Genomic DNA, 16045 nt, shown 5'->3' on the forward strand with positions numbered 1-16045 from the left:
GTCAGGCAGGCAGGATCAGGTTTCACATCCTGATCCTGTCTGGCTTGGGACCGAGAGCCTTCGCTCACCCTGAGGGGCGCAGGGAGAAAAGTCCGGGAGTGCGGCCTGAGTGGAGAGATGGCGGCGGAAAAGTGAGTGTAGTTTGGGAAGAGAGGCACAAATTTCGGGTCAAGGCACGAGGGGGAGGGGGGCTGTCGGTCAGCCGCTTACCTGTTGAGCTGGGTGGGGCGCAGGGCTGGGCCCCAGGCGCCGCCAAAGTATCTCGAAACGCCGCCGCCATTCCGCGCTCCTTCTTGCAGGCGGCGCGCGGCCGAAGAACCTCGGAGGGGTGAGGGAAGAGACCGAAACAACTTTGGGCGTTTCGTTTGCAGGACCTAAACTAGCAAAGGGCTCGGAGAGTTTCCCAGGAGTTCTCCGGCTTGGAGCTCAGTCGAGGCTAAAGAGGCAAAAGACAGTACGCGAGATGGCGGTGGAAGAAAAAGTTTACGGTGAAGAAGTGGGTTAGGGGCTTAGCTGTGCGAGCTGAGGTGTTGTTTACTTCACCCCTTGCCTTTGCTAATTGTCTAATGGTTGCGCGTTTGCTTTTGGAGAAAGATACACTTTGGCCGCCTTTAAAATAAGTGGCGCTTGGAGAATATAGCTTTGTGCAACAACAATGTAAGTTTTTCTCTTTGGCCTCAATAAATAAGACTGGATAGATAGATATAGGGATATATCCTTCTTAACCGCTATATATATTATCCTGTTGACATGTGTGAGCTGAACCACATTGTGGTTTGCAATCAGTGGGTTTTGACAAAATCTATTGTGAATTGGGTCAATACAGTTTGTTCAAACCATCTGAACATAGTCATCAAAAATAGTATTTCTGCTCCTGGTGACAGAGATAGAATTCTTCCTTCTTCCATATTAAAGAAAGGTTACTTCTTGTCATTGCTAATTAATCCTTTTGGTTGTGAGTTTTATAACTAGAGGATATTGACTACAGTGCAGTATATATTTTTAAATGTCACTTCTATTAATATTTACACACACATTGCTGTGGTTTAGGTATTCAGTAAGAAATACTGTAATGTTCTTTTTGCAGTTCATTTCCAATTTACAGTACATAATAGAAAGAATCTTTTTCTTCATGATTTGTTTTTGATTAATGTCAGGAATATTTTAGAATGTATGTATAATATCTTCATAGATTTCATCAGAGCATAGTTTGTGATTAATAATAATAAAATGGATGGTTATTAGTGACCCTTTCATAGCAGAGAAATTGAATTTTGGCCTACTGCATATTCCATTTCCTATCTAAGGGAAAAACCAGGATATTTCTTCGTGCCTTTGATTTGGCTCTCACATTTCAGGAAACATGAAAAATGGGGGGGGGGACCTAACTGGAGGGGTGCAATATTAACTATTCAGATTAGGAACTGTCAGGTCCTGAGATAATTTCAAGTCCATAAAATGTAAATCACTTTGGGGGCCAAAAAGGACAGATAATTTGAAACTTTTCATATATTGAACTCCTAAATTTGTAAATACATTATTTTGAAACTATATTCTTTATTTTTTCCAAAATATATTTGTGAAACTAGGCAAAACCATAGGATTGCAAGCAACCATGGAGGTCTTCTAGTCTAACCCCCCTGTGCAAGGCAGGATTCCCTCATAGCATTTTGTGCAAATGGTTGTCCAATTGTTCCTTGAAAAATCTCCCAAGGAGAGGACACGAGCAACTCTGTGGCAAGCTGTTCCACTGTTAGGAAATTCTTCCTCATTTCCAAATTGGATCTCCCTCTGACTAGCTTCTGCCCATTCTTTCTCATCCTACCCCAGGTTCTATGGAGAATAAACCAACCCCCATGTCTCTGTGACAGCCTTCAAGTGTCCTCTCAGTCTCCACTCACTCTTTTTTTACTTAAGCTAAGCATACTTAGTTCCTTTATTTAGGCGCTCTTCAAAGGATTTAATCTCCAGATCCAGTATCATCTTTTGTTGCTATTATCTGTTCTCTTTCTAGGGCCTCAACATCTTATTTGTATTGTGACCAGAATTGGACACAGTATTCCAAATCTAGCCTCACCAGTGCCTTATAGAGAGTACTATCATTTCTCTTGATCTTGATACTCTGTTGATGCAGCACTGTGTTGGCTTTTTTGGCAGCTGCAGAATGCCCCTTCTGGTAGGGCAACCTAATCCCATCAGGATGAGCCATTTTGTCAGATAGCCTGGATCATGCCATGAAGGGCTTTAAAGATGATAACTAACACCTTGAATTGGACCCAGAAGCAAACTGGCTGCCAGTGAGATCACAGAACAGCAATATAACATGAGCCATCGTAGGAACCATAAGAACTGTCTGCACAGCTGCGTTTTGCATCAGCTGAAGCTTCTGAATTCTGTATCCAGAAGTTAAAGTCTGCCCACTTGGGAGCATCAGCAAATTAGGTAATTAGAGCCTATAGTTTAGGAAATGAAACAAATGGTGTATAATGTAAAATATTCTCTGAAGAACCTAAAACAGGAACATCAGAATTACGGACTAAAGATTTGATATATTTCCAGTGTAAAGTAAAGCAATAATACCCAATCAATAAGACTCACAAAATTCAGTGTTATTTGCTTCCAAATAAGTGCATATAAATTTGAGCCTAACTCAACAAAGCAACAGAATGGTTTAAAATTAAGTTTCAATCTGTTTAGTAAGGCATACTTCTTTGGGTTGGTCATTAACTCTTACCCCAATTTACTTTAAGAATCCTTGTTGTAACAGTAAAATTGGAGGACAGAGTATATTATTTTGTGTTCCTAGAGTAGGAACATATAACTTCAATACATTTTATTTTTAATTGTTTAATAAATTTAATTTTTGAGGCCATAGTCATGGACATTTAGGAATATAGATACCTCATATGTCATACCTCAGATATATTACTAAATCCTATCACCATTTATGACTCCCAATCTTGCTAAAATATTTAAAAGAGTGAATTGAGATGTGACCACAAATTTCTTAATACGAATCAATTACTTTATCACCAAATCCTGTCAAAATCTACACCTAAGACTACTTGGAGTCTTAAATGGTTCACAATAATTAGAACATTATAGGTAAACTCACCTATTGGATTAGTGGATTATATGGATTAGTAAATAGAGTTTCATAAAGGGAATAAACATATTTAAGTATATACTTTTATATTGCATTTATTTTCAAACAGATGAGTGACAGTTTATTTATCCTGCAAAGTGATCTCTAGATTAGAGAGCCAGTTTGCATAGAGTAGCCATGAAAATGCTTGCTAGAGGGATTTGTTGTGTTTGTGGCATTCTGGCCAGGGTCACCTAATGGTGTATTCCTCCCTGCACACAATGTTATAACCTACTGCTCAGTACAGCACTAATGTCCTTAGCTGTAACAGAGAATACCAAATTTGGCATCGCACAGCTAAGGCTGGAAATCTTATCTAACCTGTCCATCTTAAGTCAAAAGGTTTTTGTGGAAATGATTGATTCAACAAATCATGAGCAGCAGAGCTCAGTACTTATGAATCCATGCCTTATGGAAGATTGTGAACTGGGTTATGAGTATTATAAATGGTAAAGTATAAAACCTAAGGAAAATGAGACATTATTGATGCAGATAATTTAGAAAGCCAAAGAATGCCGAAAATAAGTGAGTATTTGCTTAATTGGTTATATAAAGGCATTTACTTGTGGAAAGTTCTCAGAAAAATAAAAAATCCAGAATATCTCATTGTCTTCATGACAAACTTCTAAACAGATCAGGCAGTCATAGAATAGACAGAACATGGTAAAAAGGAATGGTTTCAGATTGGCAAAGCTGTGGTGCATACTTTTATCCTATTTATGCCTTTTTAATGATGGTTGTAATGTTAAGTGTCCATTTCAAGTCCTTCGAGCTAATAGAACCTGGAAGGTCTCTACTGTTGATACTGTGTTGCCTAATATTGTAAGCAGTGATAGAATAGGAGAGTGTCTTCTAAAATCTACTATCATCTCTACAGTTTTAAGAGTGTTCAGCTTCAGATTGTTCCGGTTGCACCACAGAGCCAGTTTTTCTACTCCCCTCTGTATGCAGACTCATCATCATCTTGAATGAGACCAATGACTGTTGTGTCATCTGCAAACTTCAGTACTTTAACAGAGGGATACTTCAAGATGAGTCATTGGTCTAGAGCAGTGATGGCGAACCTATGACACGCGTGTCAGTGCTGACACGCGTAGCCATTTGGGGTGACACGCACAGGATTTCATGCGATTCATCCTCGGCTCCTGCACGGCCACCGAGGATGAAAGAATCTGTGCTGGAGGAATGGGGGGGGGCGGGACGTGTGATCTCCCCCGCCCACACTCACTTACTGTATCACCGCCGCCCCTTTCTGACCACAGGGGCTGCTGGTAAGGCGTGCATGCCGTGCGCACACACGTCATCAGCGCGGCGAGGGAGGACCCGCAGGAGAGGAGCGCGGGAACAGTGCGCGCCTCTCTCCAGTCAGGCCGGCACAGAGAGTCTACTCCTGGGACTGTCGGTTACGACTGCACCACACTTATCTCAGTTCACGGCAGGGCTGTGGAGTCTGCTGCTTCCAGCTCCACGTCCTCATCAACATGCCGCTCCGGCCCGCCCCCACTATGAATATTCATATTCTTCACCCTCGCGTCACTAGGAATATTCATAGCAGGGGCGGGCTGGAGCGGCATGTTGATGAGGACGTGGAGCTGGAAGCAGCCGACTCCACAGCCCTGGTTCACGGCACCCCAAACAAGTTCAATAATATCAAGGGCAACATACGAAATCGACTGATGAACAAAGAAGTTACTAAGCAGGTATGTTAAATAATTTGTTTTTGGTTTATTAAATACAATTATATATTGCAATTATACATTTTTGTAGTTTAAACTATAAATTGCGCAAAATTATGTTTTTGTTGAAGTGACACACAACGCGAGTTATGCTCGATTTTTTGCCGATTTTTGACACACCACGCCAAAAAGGTTGCCCATCACTGGTCTAGAGAGAAAATAGTAATGGAGAGAGCACACTGCTAATTGAATAGTATTCGATGTGATTTCCCTAGCTTCATCTGCTGCTTTCAGGCACAGCTAGGTGAGTCAGTTTAGAGCAGTGTTTTTCAACCACTGTGCCGCGGCACACTAGTGTGCCGTGACATAGTGTAAGGTGTGCCGTGGGAAAATTACTTTATATATAGTCAATATGGGTACAGAGTTAAATTTTTTTAACATTTTCTAATGGTGGTGTGCCTCGTGATTTTTTTCATGAAAAAAGTGTGCCTTTGCACAAAAAAGGTTGAAAAACACTGGTTTAGAGGAGGGTTTTAGGAATGATGGTGTTGAATGCCAAGCTGAAGTCTACAAAAAGGGCCCTTACATAGTTGTTTGGGGATTCAAGATGTTATAAGATGTAGTGCGGTGCCATATGGACAGCATCATCTGCTGATCTATTTGCACAATAGGCAAATTGAAAATGTCTAGCAGCAGTTCTGTGATAGTTTTCAAGTGGGCCAATACTGAACTTTAGAGGTTTTTTTTTTATAATTATGGATGCTAGAGCCACCTGTTTGTAGTCATCCAACTCTTTGATGGAGGTCTTCTTCGGCACCGGGATGATAGTAGAGCATTTGAAGCAAGAAGGAACACAACACATTTCCAGTGATTTATTAAAGTTGGGGGTGAAGATGAAGTCCAGTTGATCAGCACAAATTTTCAAGCAAGAGGGAGTTACCCTGCCTGTCTTGCTGCTTTTCTACCTTTTTGTCTGTGAAATAGACCTCACACATCTTTTTCTGTGATCACTAGAGGTGGAGGGTCCAGAGGGATGGTGTCGGGTGTAGGAAACTTAGCTATTGTTGATGTAGCTGTTATATTCTAGTATAGTGATAAACGAAAAATTCGAAATACATTTTGGGGGGAAATTGTCCAACATTCTGAAAGAATGATACCCAGGGAGAAAAATTACTCTGCTAGTTGCCATGAATGAATGGGACAAATGAAAAAGTTCAGAAAAAGTGAATGAGACACTTGCAGACCAAAGCATGAATGAGAATGTTAAACGTTTTGTGAATTTTGTCCTTACAAAAATAGTTGTCTGTAATGTAAAAGTACTAATATATGGTAATTATAAATGAACAAGTATAAACAATATTTTAAGATTTTAATCTATTTCCTCCACAGAAATGTCACGTCCTTTATATTAATTAGAATAATTCTGATGAAATTGCTTGTTGCATAGCCAGATTATCTTTTTAATGCAGTCTCATCAAAGAGACTCATTAAAATTTCAATATAATTTTATTTTTTTTATAATTTATATGCCAGCCATTCACTTGGTTTATTTTATATATTCAAAGGCTCTTTTACTTTACGTGGTTCATTTTTATTTTGATTTCTTATTAATTAATTAATTAACTATCTGTTAATATAGATAGTTGTTGCTATAAAATTTATTCAGAGATATCTATCTGCTCTGAAAACTTTTAAACTCTTTGTTTTCTTTTTATCTCATTCTAAATATTTTGGTTTTTTCCTTGTCTTTTCTCTTAAAATTCAGTAGTGTCTTGTATAAGATAACTCCTAATGAAAACTTGTATCTCCAAAAGTTCTCAATTTAATGTTTTTATTTAAATTGTTTTTTTTAATAAAACTTTTCTTTAAATAAACCTACATGATTGTTTCTTTTTCTAACAATGTTTCCTTTAATCTCCATCTACAATTGAACATAGGATTATGACTTGAAAAAGTGTTGGGTTAGTATCTCTACTTTAGAAATCTTAGTAGCCAAGTCCTTTGAAATCTAAATTTTTATCCAATCTTGAGAAGGATCTATGCGTTTCTGGAAAATAGGTATACTCTTGAACTGCCATTTTTGGTCACACATATCAATCAATCCTAAATTGTCCAACAAATTAAAAATGAAACTTCTGATAATTCACCTTGAGTAATTTTAGTATTTTTCTCTGAAGTTCTTTCTAGTTGTGAGAAGATGTCCCTCTTCTAGCACCTGTCATCAATTTTCATAAGAAAAACCTATTAGCCTCTCCATAAGTCATTTGTACAACATCACTTTATCCTTGTTTGGAGCATAAATTATCAACACCATTGCCTTAGCCCAATGTAAACTAACTTACACCACAACAATCTAAGCATCCTCATCAGTCAGTACAATTTTTTTTACTAATTAAATAGTTTGTATCCTTTTTTCTAATATGAGTCTCTTGTAAGCAAATAATTTCTTGTTTTGTTTCAAATATTTTTTCATTTGAGGAACATATGTTCCAATTATACTTTATGTTAAATGTTTGAATCCATAATCAAGTCAAAAATTTAGAAAAATATATGAGCACCTAGTTCAATATTTATTTTAAATTCATATTTCATCTGTTGCATCTGACACCTCAATTTGAATTTTCCTCCAATTTTTCTTTTTCCTTGTTCATTTCTTGTTCTGCTCAATCTAGAATTTATTCTATAAGCTTTATTGATTTCTGCTTCAGTGTCCTCTTTCTAATCCAAATAAATTCATATGGCTTTAGTAATCCTTTCTCTAATATCTTCTCCAAATGGTGGAAATAGCATCCAGGAATGGGTTGAGGTTGACCTCTACTTGCTGATAGGACTGAGTCTGTCAGAGCTGTTAGGACACTCCCCTGTTTCTAGAGCTTCCCAGCTTTCGACTCAGTGTCTCAGCAGATAAGTGTCAGTCCTTCTCTGAGCTACAAATAGAAGCTATTGGACTTTAGCAGAAATTGAACTTTAATTCACCTTGTGAGTACCACCAGTTGACTCCCTCTTCTAGGTAGAATCACTGGTTTTCCCTTGGGGGCAGAGCTTCAGCTGAAGCCTGAGGGGCACCTATCAAGCAGAAAATTGACAGGTAGATGTATTGATAGCCCACAGAGTCTCACGCTCTGTTTAGCACCTCCTTAGAGGCTCTTAACAGAGAGGGCAAAGAATATCCTTCAGGTTCCAAGCCAGCTGAATTTAGTGAGTTCAAGCCTCCCTAGTCTCCTGAAAGTGTTCAGTTGGGCGAGCGGAGTTGCACACCATTCAGTGACTCCCCTGACTTTGGTGGCAAGCTGCAGCAGCCATTTTAAGAGCTTCATGCTCTTTTACAGGTTAAAAGATCAGAGTGGATAGCGGTCATGAGTGTGGCTTCGTGCCACTATCCCAAGGCTGTACGGGGCATCAAAATCCTCTGATTCAACCGATATGTGAAAAGTCATGAGACTCAGGCTCCTTTAGAAAGTGCAGCTCCCAAGTCACCCAGAAAAGCTGGGCAGCCCCATAAGAGCTCTAAAGCTGCCCAAAAAGATGAGAGTAGGAGGCAGAAAGCTCTGGAGAGAATCTGCGCTAGAGCTGACAGCAGACATCTCTCCTGTCAGAGGTAAGGGATGAGACAATGAACCAAGCCCACTAGATATGCTGCAACTACCATGTTTCCCAGAAAATAAGACCTCCATGGATAATAAGCCCAAATTGGCTTTTGAGTGCATGTGCTAAAATAAGCCCTTCCCTGAAAATAAGCCCTCCCTGAAAATATTACTACACAGCAGCAACCATGAGGTCGCCTCCTCTTGCACCTCAAAAATAATAAGACTTCCCTGAAAATAAGCACAAGTGCTTATTTCTGGGGTCAAAAGAAAATAAGACCCTGTCTTATTTTTGGGGAAACATGGTATCAACAGAAGGAGTTAGAGGGCAGGATTTTCCCCACTGCTGCATTTTACCTAGCAACAGTGCAGCACTGGGGATCAATGACTGAATTATGCATTTTAGTGGCCTCTTTGGCAGGCCAGTGGGACAGCCAGAGCTATTCCAGAGGCCACCTTTACTCCTACAGCAGCTGGCCTTCGTCCTGAGACAGGGTCCCCAGCCCCTGTACAAGGTAATATGCAGGCCATATGCAGGTTATAAGGCAGGGCTTTGCTACGGAGCTCCAACAATGCAGGAGGGCTTCAGTAGGGTCAGGTTCTTCCTTGGCCCCACACCACGATATCAATCCCCATTTCCAAGGGGAATTTCCAGAATGTCCTGAGCCATACTCTCCAGTTCCTTCTCACAGAAGTCAGTCTCATATCTCTGAGGAAGAGGAAGGACAAAAAGAGCTACAGCTATCAGCATAGCCTTTTTCGGTCACTGCTTTTCAAGGCATGAAACTCAGTTCGGCTGTGTTCTACTTCAACACAGATGGAATCCAACAATCCTGATCCTAAAACTACTGTTTTCTCCAAGGGGACTGCTGAGTCTGAGATCATTCCATCACCTCAGCTATTGATCAATGTAGTCCAACGACAGTCTGTGGACAAAAGATTTTATAATGTAGCTCCGGATTTATCTAAAATCCTCCAGATCCCTAAAGTGGATGTGCCGGTGGCATCCCTGCATACTTCAGCCACTATGCCTGGAGAGCGTGAAGAAAACCTCAGGCCAGAGGACAAAAGGGCAGAATAGACACTGCAGCGAGCCCATTAGGCAGGAGCTTGGGCGGTCTGCACTTCAATGACCACCTGATTCTTCAACAGAGCTCTCTTGCTTTGGCTGTGCCAGATGCAAGAGAGAATCCTGGTAGCCGATGTCAGATTGCATCAGGATTTGAACAAGCTGGTGGCCGCAATTCAATTCTTGCTGGACGCCATGCTCAATGCTGCAAAATTTGCTTCTCACTTCATCGGCTTCATGGTGGTGACCCGGCGCTTGCTCTGACTACAGCAGTGGCAGGCTGATACCTGCCACAAGTGTTGGCTGGCTCATCACCCTTCATAGAGGAACATCTCTTTGCAGAAATTCTTAACCCCTTCCTCATTGAGTCCAATGACAAAAGGAAGATTTTTGCCATCCATCAACAGGAAGGGCCTTTTTCATCCATCCCTGTATTTCAACTGGCTTTCTTTTTGGGGTCAAACCTCAGAGCCCAGGACTATTTGCCCACAGGGGAATTTGTTTCCTAAACGACGATAATACCCGGACAGACTGTACTAAGGTAGACAGGCTAGTGGTCCTTTCAGGGTGTAGGAGGTTGTCCCTTTTGTCGCCCCAAGTAGCTGCTTGTCTAACCCCCCCATCGGGGGTTGCCTAGCTCTATTTGCCGACCGCTGAGAGGAGACTACATCTGATGTCTGGGTCAGGGAGACTGTGAGGTCAGGCCTCCCTCTGGAATTCCTTTTCACATCCCCGAGGTTCTTCATCCGTTGCCCTGTGTCAAGGAATCCTTCTAAAAGCGAGTTTATGAATTCAGCGATACAGCATCTGCTGGACATTCATGCCATCCAGCTGATCTCAAAGGGGCAACACGGGCAAGAGTTCTATTCGATCCTGTTCGTAATTCCAAAGACCTTAGGGGGGGGGGGTGAGCTATTCTAGACCTCAAGAGACTGCATTGTCATCTGGTATATCGGTGGTTCAAGATGCAGTCTCCATACAATTCTGGGGGGCATTTGGCAGAGTAACCTCTTCTTATCCATTGATCTTACTGAGGCCTAGTTACATATTCCCACTTGGCCTCAGCATTGGCAATATTTTTAGTTTCAATATGTGGGGCACCATTATTTCATTGTATTTAAGTACAATGACAATAAAGATTATACTTACCAATATAGACACCTGCTATTCGGTCTCTCTTCAGCACCAAGAGTGTTTACAAAGATTCTGGCTGCCTTGGCAGCGCATCTTCAGGCCATGTCCGTGCGTGTCCAATGCTACCAGGATGATACTGATCCAGTCCTCCTCGGCCCTTCAGGTTACGGTGGACAAGAGAATCACCATCCAGACACTACAGCACCACAGGTTCTCTATCAATATAGAGAAGAGTCATTTCACTCCCACCAACTGCCTACTCTATCTGGGAGCAATCATTGATACCTTAGTGTGCAGGTTCTATCTATCCCAAGAGAGACAGTACAGCCTCAAAGATTTGGCAGGCTGAGTTAACAAGGAACAGACTGTGTCCTTCGCCATGCTCTCACAGCTCCTTGGCAAGTTGGTGACCTGTATTTCCATGGTTCCCTGGGCACGCCTGCATGCCAGGAATCTTCAATGGTTTCTTTTGTCTTTTCCAAGGACAGGCAGGAGCAACTCGCCGGCCAGGACCCGAGTTTCACTGGAAGTCATCTGATCTCTCCATTGGTGGATGTCTCCGGCCATTTCCAAGGGCTGTCTCTTCAAGGAACCTGAGCGACTGACTGTTACCACAGATGCCAGCTGGGGAGCCTATCTTCAGTCACAGATGGCCCAAGGGCAGTGAGGCCAGTGGGACCTAGACAGAAGCATCAACTGGCTAGAGTTACGGGCGGCCCACTTGGCCCTACGGCAGTTCCAACAACAGTCTCTGGAAGGCACATCGTCGTTCAGATGGACAATGTGGCCGCCAAAGCCCACATCAATCGTCATGGAGGGATCCCATCCAGATCTCTCATGCAGAAGGCCAGACAACTGGGTTTCTGGGCAGAAAGGCACCTGCTATCCTTCATGGCAGAGCATATCTCCGGGGTGGCAAACGTGCAGGTGGGCTGGCTCAGCAGAGCCTCAATCGACCACGCAGAGTGGCACCTGCACCTGTCACTATTCTGGAACTCGCGGACCATTTCAGCTTCCTGGTAGTAGATCTATTTGCCACCCCAGACAATTTGCAACTGCAGAGTTTTTATGCCCGGTTCCCAGCTCCAGAGGCAGAGGGGGCCGATGCTGTCCGATCTCAGTGGCCTCCAGGTCTGATGTATCTTCCCTCCTCTTCCCCTTATCCTAATGGTGATATGGAAGGTAATATCAGAGAGAGCTGAGGTTCTTCTCCTTGCCCCTCACTGGCCCAGGCAACTGTGGTTTGCCGACCTGGTGAACCTGTCGGTAACTGCCCTGGAGGATCCCTCAAGGACAAGTTTTCCTGTGCACCGCTTGGAGAGTCCAAGCAACAGGTTAATTCAGTCTGGTTGCCCTGGAACTGAAGAAACTTTTTCCTTGGCCACACCTCTTGGTGTTGCTAATCTCCAGAATTTTTCCTCAGTCTGCCCTTTCAGGATTGTTTTGTGTGAGCTCCAGCTAAATTATTACCTTGGCTTGGACTCGCCACTCTAAACTACTTTTTCCTTCATTTTATTACCTTCCTTCCCTACTACCTTCAGAGATTTATTATTTTCCTTGCAATTCTTGGTGTTTTCTTCATCGTCACTGACTCTTTGTAGGCCAGGAGGTAGGCATGATGGGAGGGTACTCAGTCGCTGCGCTGCGCTTGTCGGCTTTGGAGGTCTTCCGCTTGCTTTTAAAAAGCATGGCAAAAGCAGCAAGGCATCTGGCGGTCCCAGCGACTCAGTGCAAGGTCCCCTTATTTGTTTTAGCCGAGTTTTTTCCGTTTCTTGCCCTTTCTTGAAACAAGCCTGCCGTGGAGAGGTGTGCGGCCACCGTTTCACAGCACAGTCACTGCTTTTGCCTCCTCATCCCCCCCACGCTGCAGCGGTGGCCATTTTGGAGGACGGATACTTTTTGCGCCCTTTCCTCACGGCCATAACCACTTGGCCACACTTCAGCAGAAGGCCGCAGGGTGGGCAGTGGCCCTGTCCAGGTCTCCGGCTGGGCTTTTGCCACCCACACTGTTCACGAGGTGGCGCTGGTTCCTAGGTCACCGGTGGCCTTTGAACCGGCATGGGGAGGGCCTCCTAATTGCTTCCTACACCCGTGGCTGGAAGAGAATATTTTTTTTTCTACCTGGACATTTTTCCTATATTGTGTAACATTAATCACCATTAGAAAATTTTTGCATTTTGTCCTTACCTTTTCTCATTATTCTTCTCTGTTTTTCCAGCATAGCCAGCCAAAGCTTCCGGTTCTCCTGTCTTCTACCTGCGTTCGGCCTATCATCTTGTGGTTTCATTGGCCATGGAGCTACCCAGCCCATCGGGTACCTCTGATGGTAGACCAGGTCCCTCCTAGGCCCCTAGCAAGGGATCCTCCTCAACTAGGGGTGGTGGGCCTAGGAAAGGCAGGATGACTACCCAGGACAACCAGCCTCACAAGGCCCCCTCCGTGGCCGAGGCCAAAGACGCTGAGAGGCGCCAACAGGCCCTTGACAAACAATTTGAGAAGGCCCGATGCCAGTCAGCAGAAGATTCTCTCCAGGCCATTCCCCCTGGGGAACTTTTTATTCTCCCTCTACCGAGTTCTTTTATGTCGGCTGACACTACCAATACAGGGCTCTCCTCTGTTGTTGGTGCCCAGGACCTTCACAACGGTCCTAGCAGTAGTTGTGGCTCAGCTCAGGCGCAGACTCATACGGCTCCAATGCTACCTGGACGACATCCTCATCCAGTCGTCGTCCAGGCCGCAAGCCTTGTGGGATCTCCGCATCAAAAAGATCTCATCTTCCACGTTAGGCAGATGGCTGTGAGCGTGCATCGCCGCTGCCTATGAGAACCAGTCTAGAGCGGTGCCTCGACACATTACTGCCCACTCTACAAGAAGCCCGGCCACCTCTGCGGCCTGGGCCATCCAGGCCTCAATTGATGACATCTGCAGGGCGGTCACTTGGTCTTCGCCATCGCCCTTTGTCAAGAACTATAAATTGGACGTGTAAGCCTTGGCTGAGGCTTCTTTTGACAGGAGGGTTCTCTAGGCGGTTGTTCCCACGACTGAATCTGAGGACTTCCTTTCTGCCCACCCATATGGCACATAACTTGGATATGTCCTGTTGCTTGGACTTTCCAAGCAGTGCACAGGAAAAAGACTATTTGTTTACCTGAAGGATCCTTTTCTGTGCAGCGCAGGAGAGTCCAACCCGCCTTGACTGAAGCATCCAGGGATTCGTGACCGTCATGTCAACTTGAACTTACCATTCTCTGACGCTTCATGCTTCCAATCTTCACAGCTCCAGACCATCTCAAAATTCTAGGGATTAGCAACACCAGGAGGCGTGGCCAAGGAAAAAGTTTCCTCAGTCCCAGGGCAACCAGACTGAATTAACCTGTTGCTTGGACTCTCCCGCGGTGAACAGAAAAGGACCCTTCAGGTAAACCAATGGTCTATCTCACTCAATCAGGGGGCTCTGGTTTATCTGGAATCACAGTGGCTCCATCTGACCGCCTGGCACTTGATTGGAGCATCCTGAGGGAGGACAATCTCCTCCAGCATCATTAAGACCATCCAGGCTTCTAGGCCCTCCACGGATTGCATATATAATTCTACCTGGCAGTCCTTTTGCAGCTGGTGTGAGGGGAAGAGTGTCTCTTTCGCAGGGGTGGCTGTGCCCAGATCTTGGATTTTCTCCACGATGGACTAGACAAGCAGCTAACGCCAAACACTATCAGGACACAGGTCGCAGCACTGGCTTCAGTGCTGACATGTGGGGCTCTACAGCCCCTCATGCAGCATCCCACAGTGTGTCGATTTCTAAAGGGAGCAGCCAAAATGAGACCACCGGTGGTGCACAGGTACCCCACCTGGGACCTGGCCAATGTTTTGAACTTACTGGATCCCCTTTTGAGCCATTGCGGAAGGCCACCTTATGTTTCCTCACTCTTAAGGTGGCATTCCTTGCAATAATCATATCAGCCAGGAGGATTTTGGAATTACAGGCCCTCTCCATGAGGGAGGACCTCTGTATTTTCCACCCAGACAGGGTAATGCTACGTCTGGATCCCTCCTTCATCCTCAAGATATGCACCTGGTTCCACTGGGCTCAGGAACTGATTCTGCCGAACTTCTGCTTGGCTACTTCTCACCCCCTGGAGAAGAAGTGGCACATCTTGGACATCAGGAGTGCTCTCAGGATTTATATAAAGAGGACTTCCTCCTTTAGGAAATCAGAGTCTCTATTCCTGTCCTTCCGGCCATCATCATTAGTCAGGAAAGTGATGTTGACAATGATAGGGCGGTGGTTACGGGCGTGCATAGCCAAAGCTTATGAGCTGCAGGCATTGCAGTTATCTGGTCGCATTATAGCACATTCCACCAGGAGGGCAGCTATGACTGTGGTGTGGGCCATGCAAGCATCTTTAGAAGAGGTCTGTCGACTATCACTTGGTCCACTCCTCCCTTCATAAAAAACTATAAACTGGACAGTTTCGCCTTGGCCGAAGCAGCATTTGGCCAACGGGTGCAGCAAAGTATTCACACGGAATGGCGGACATCAGACCGGACAGCCTACCCTTAAGGACAAGCCAGCTTCTCCTGGATGCTATCTCCACCAAAATGGAGAAGGGGCATTGGTCTTATCTGATACACCTCTTCTCTTATGGTGGAGATCGCATAAAACCCCACTCTGAAGACCGTCTGGTCATTGATCCAGGAGAAAAGTACTATACAGCAAGACACGTCGGGTCTGTCACTTTAACTTCACCAAAAGCTGGGAAGCCGTAGCAACAGGGGAGTGTCCTAACAGCTCTGACAGACTCGGTCCAATCAGCAAGCAGACAAGGTCAACCCATTCCTGGATGCTATCTCCACCATATGAGAAGAGGCGTATCTGGTAAGACCAACTCCCCTTCTCTGAATTTTCAAGGATTGTTCTAAGTTTCAAACAAAATTCCGTCTATCTTCGTTTCAATGGAGCAAAGTTATCTAATATTCTTTCTAACTTTCTGTCTATAATTTGTGTCTTGTGCTCTGAAATTTCCATTTTGTCAGTGATCTGTTATAGTTCTCTAGACATTTGTTTTGGAGTTTTATTCTCCACAAATTCAACAAGTGATTTAACTTATTACTCAATTGCTTAAATACATTCTGAAGTAAATCATTCATTTCTCTGCAGAAAGCTCTAACGATACCTTTCTGCTTTCCATTATTGTTGTTTTTCTAATAGTTGCCATTGTGATCCAAAAGTAAAAGTGAGTCAAACAAGAGAAAGGAAAAAGTGAACTATCCCTCCCCTATTTTTTTATTCCTTTAATATTTTCATCTCTAATAGTACTCCCTAATTTCAATCTACTTCACTATCTACCTCTCCAGAGCAATGAATCATCTGTCTGACTCATATTAAATTTATCTTTTGTTTTGCAAAATCTGCCAATTGCTTGCGTTTTTTAATAGT

General features: G+C 43.8%; 1 protein-coding gene across 3 annotated transcripts in view; it reads left to right on the forward strand.

Annotated features, from left to right (window-relative positions):
• The window catches only part of LOC106549071 (rho GTPase-activating protein 39), an 80647-nt gene continuing 64602 nt past the window's right edge, over positions 1-16045 (forward strand). For 2 of the 3 annotated variants that reach the window (XM_087720281.1, XM_087720280.1), the window contains exon 1: positions 1-131. Coding sequence is in view for 1 of the 3 variants with exons in the window: in XM_087720280.1 (XP_087576406.1) it covers positions 118-131 (14 nt within the window). In the remaining 2 variants the exon portion in view is untranslated. Of the gene's footprint in view, positions 132-330; positions 658-16045 lie in introns of those variants that run through there. The other variant, XM_087720282.1, reaches the window with a different exon arrangement.

The sequence above is a fragment of the Thamnophis sirtalis genome, unplaced genomic scaffold (assembly GCF_051295495.1).
Source record: "Thamnophis sirtalis isolate CommonGarterSnake01/CBP01778 unplaced genomic scaffold, rThaSir2_p1.2 scaffold_7, whole genome shotgun sequence".
NCBI lineage: Eukaryota > Metazoa > Chordata > Lepidosauria > Squamata > Natricidae > Thamnophis > Thamnophis sirtalis.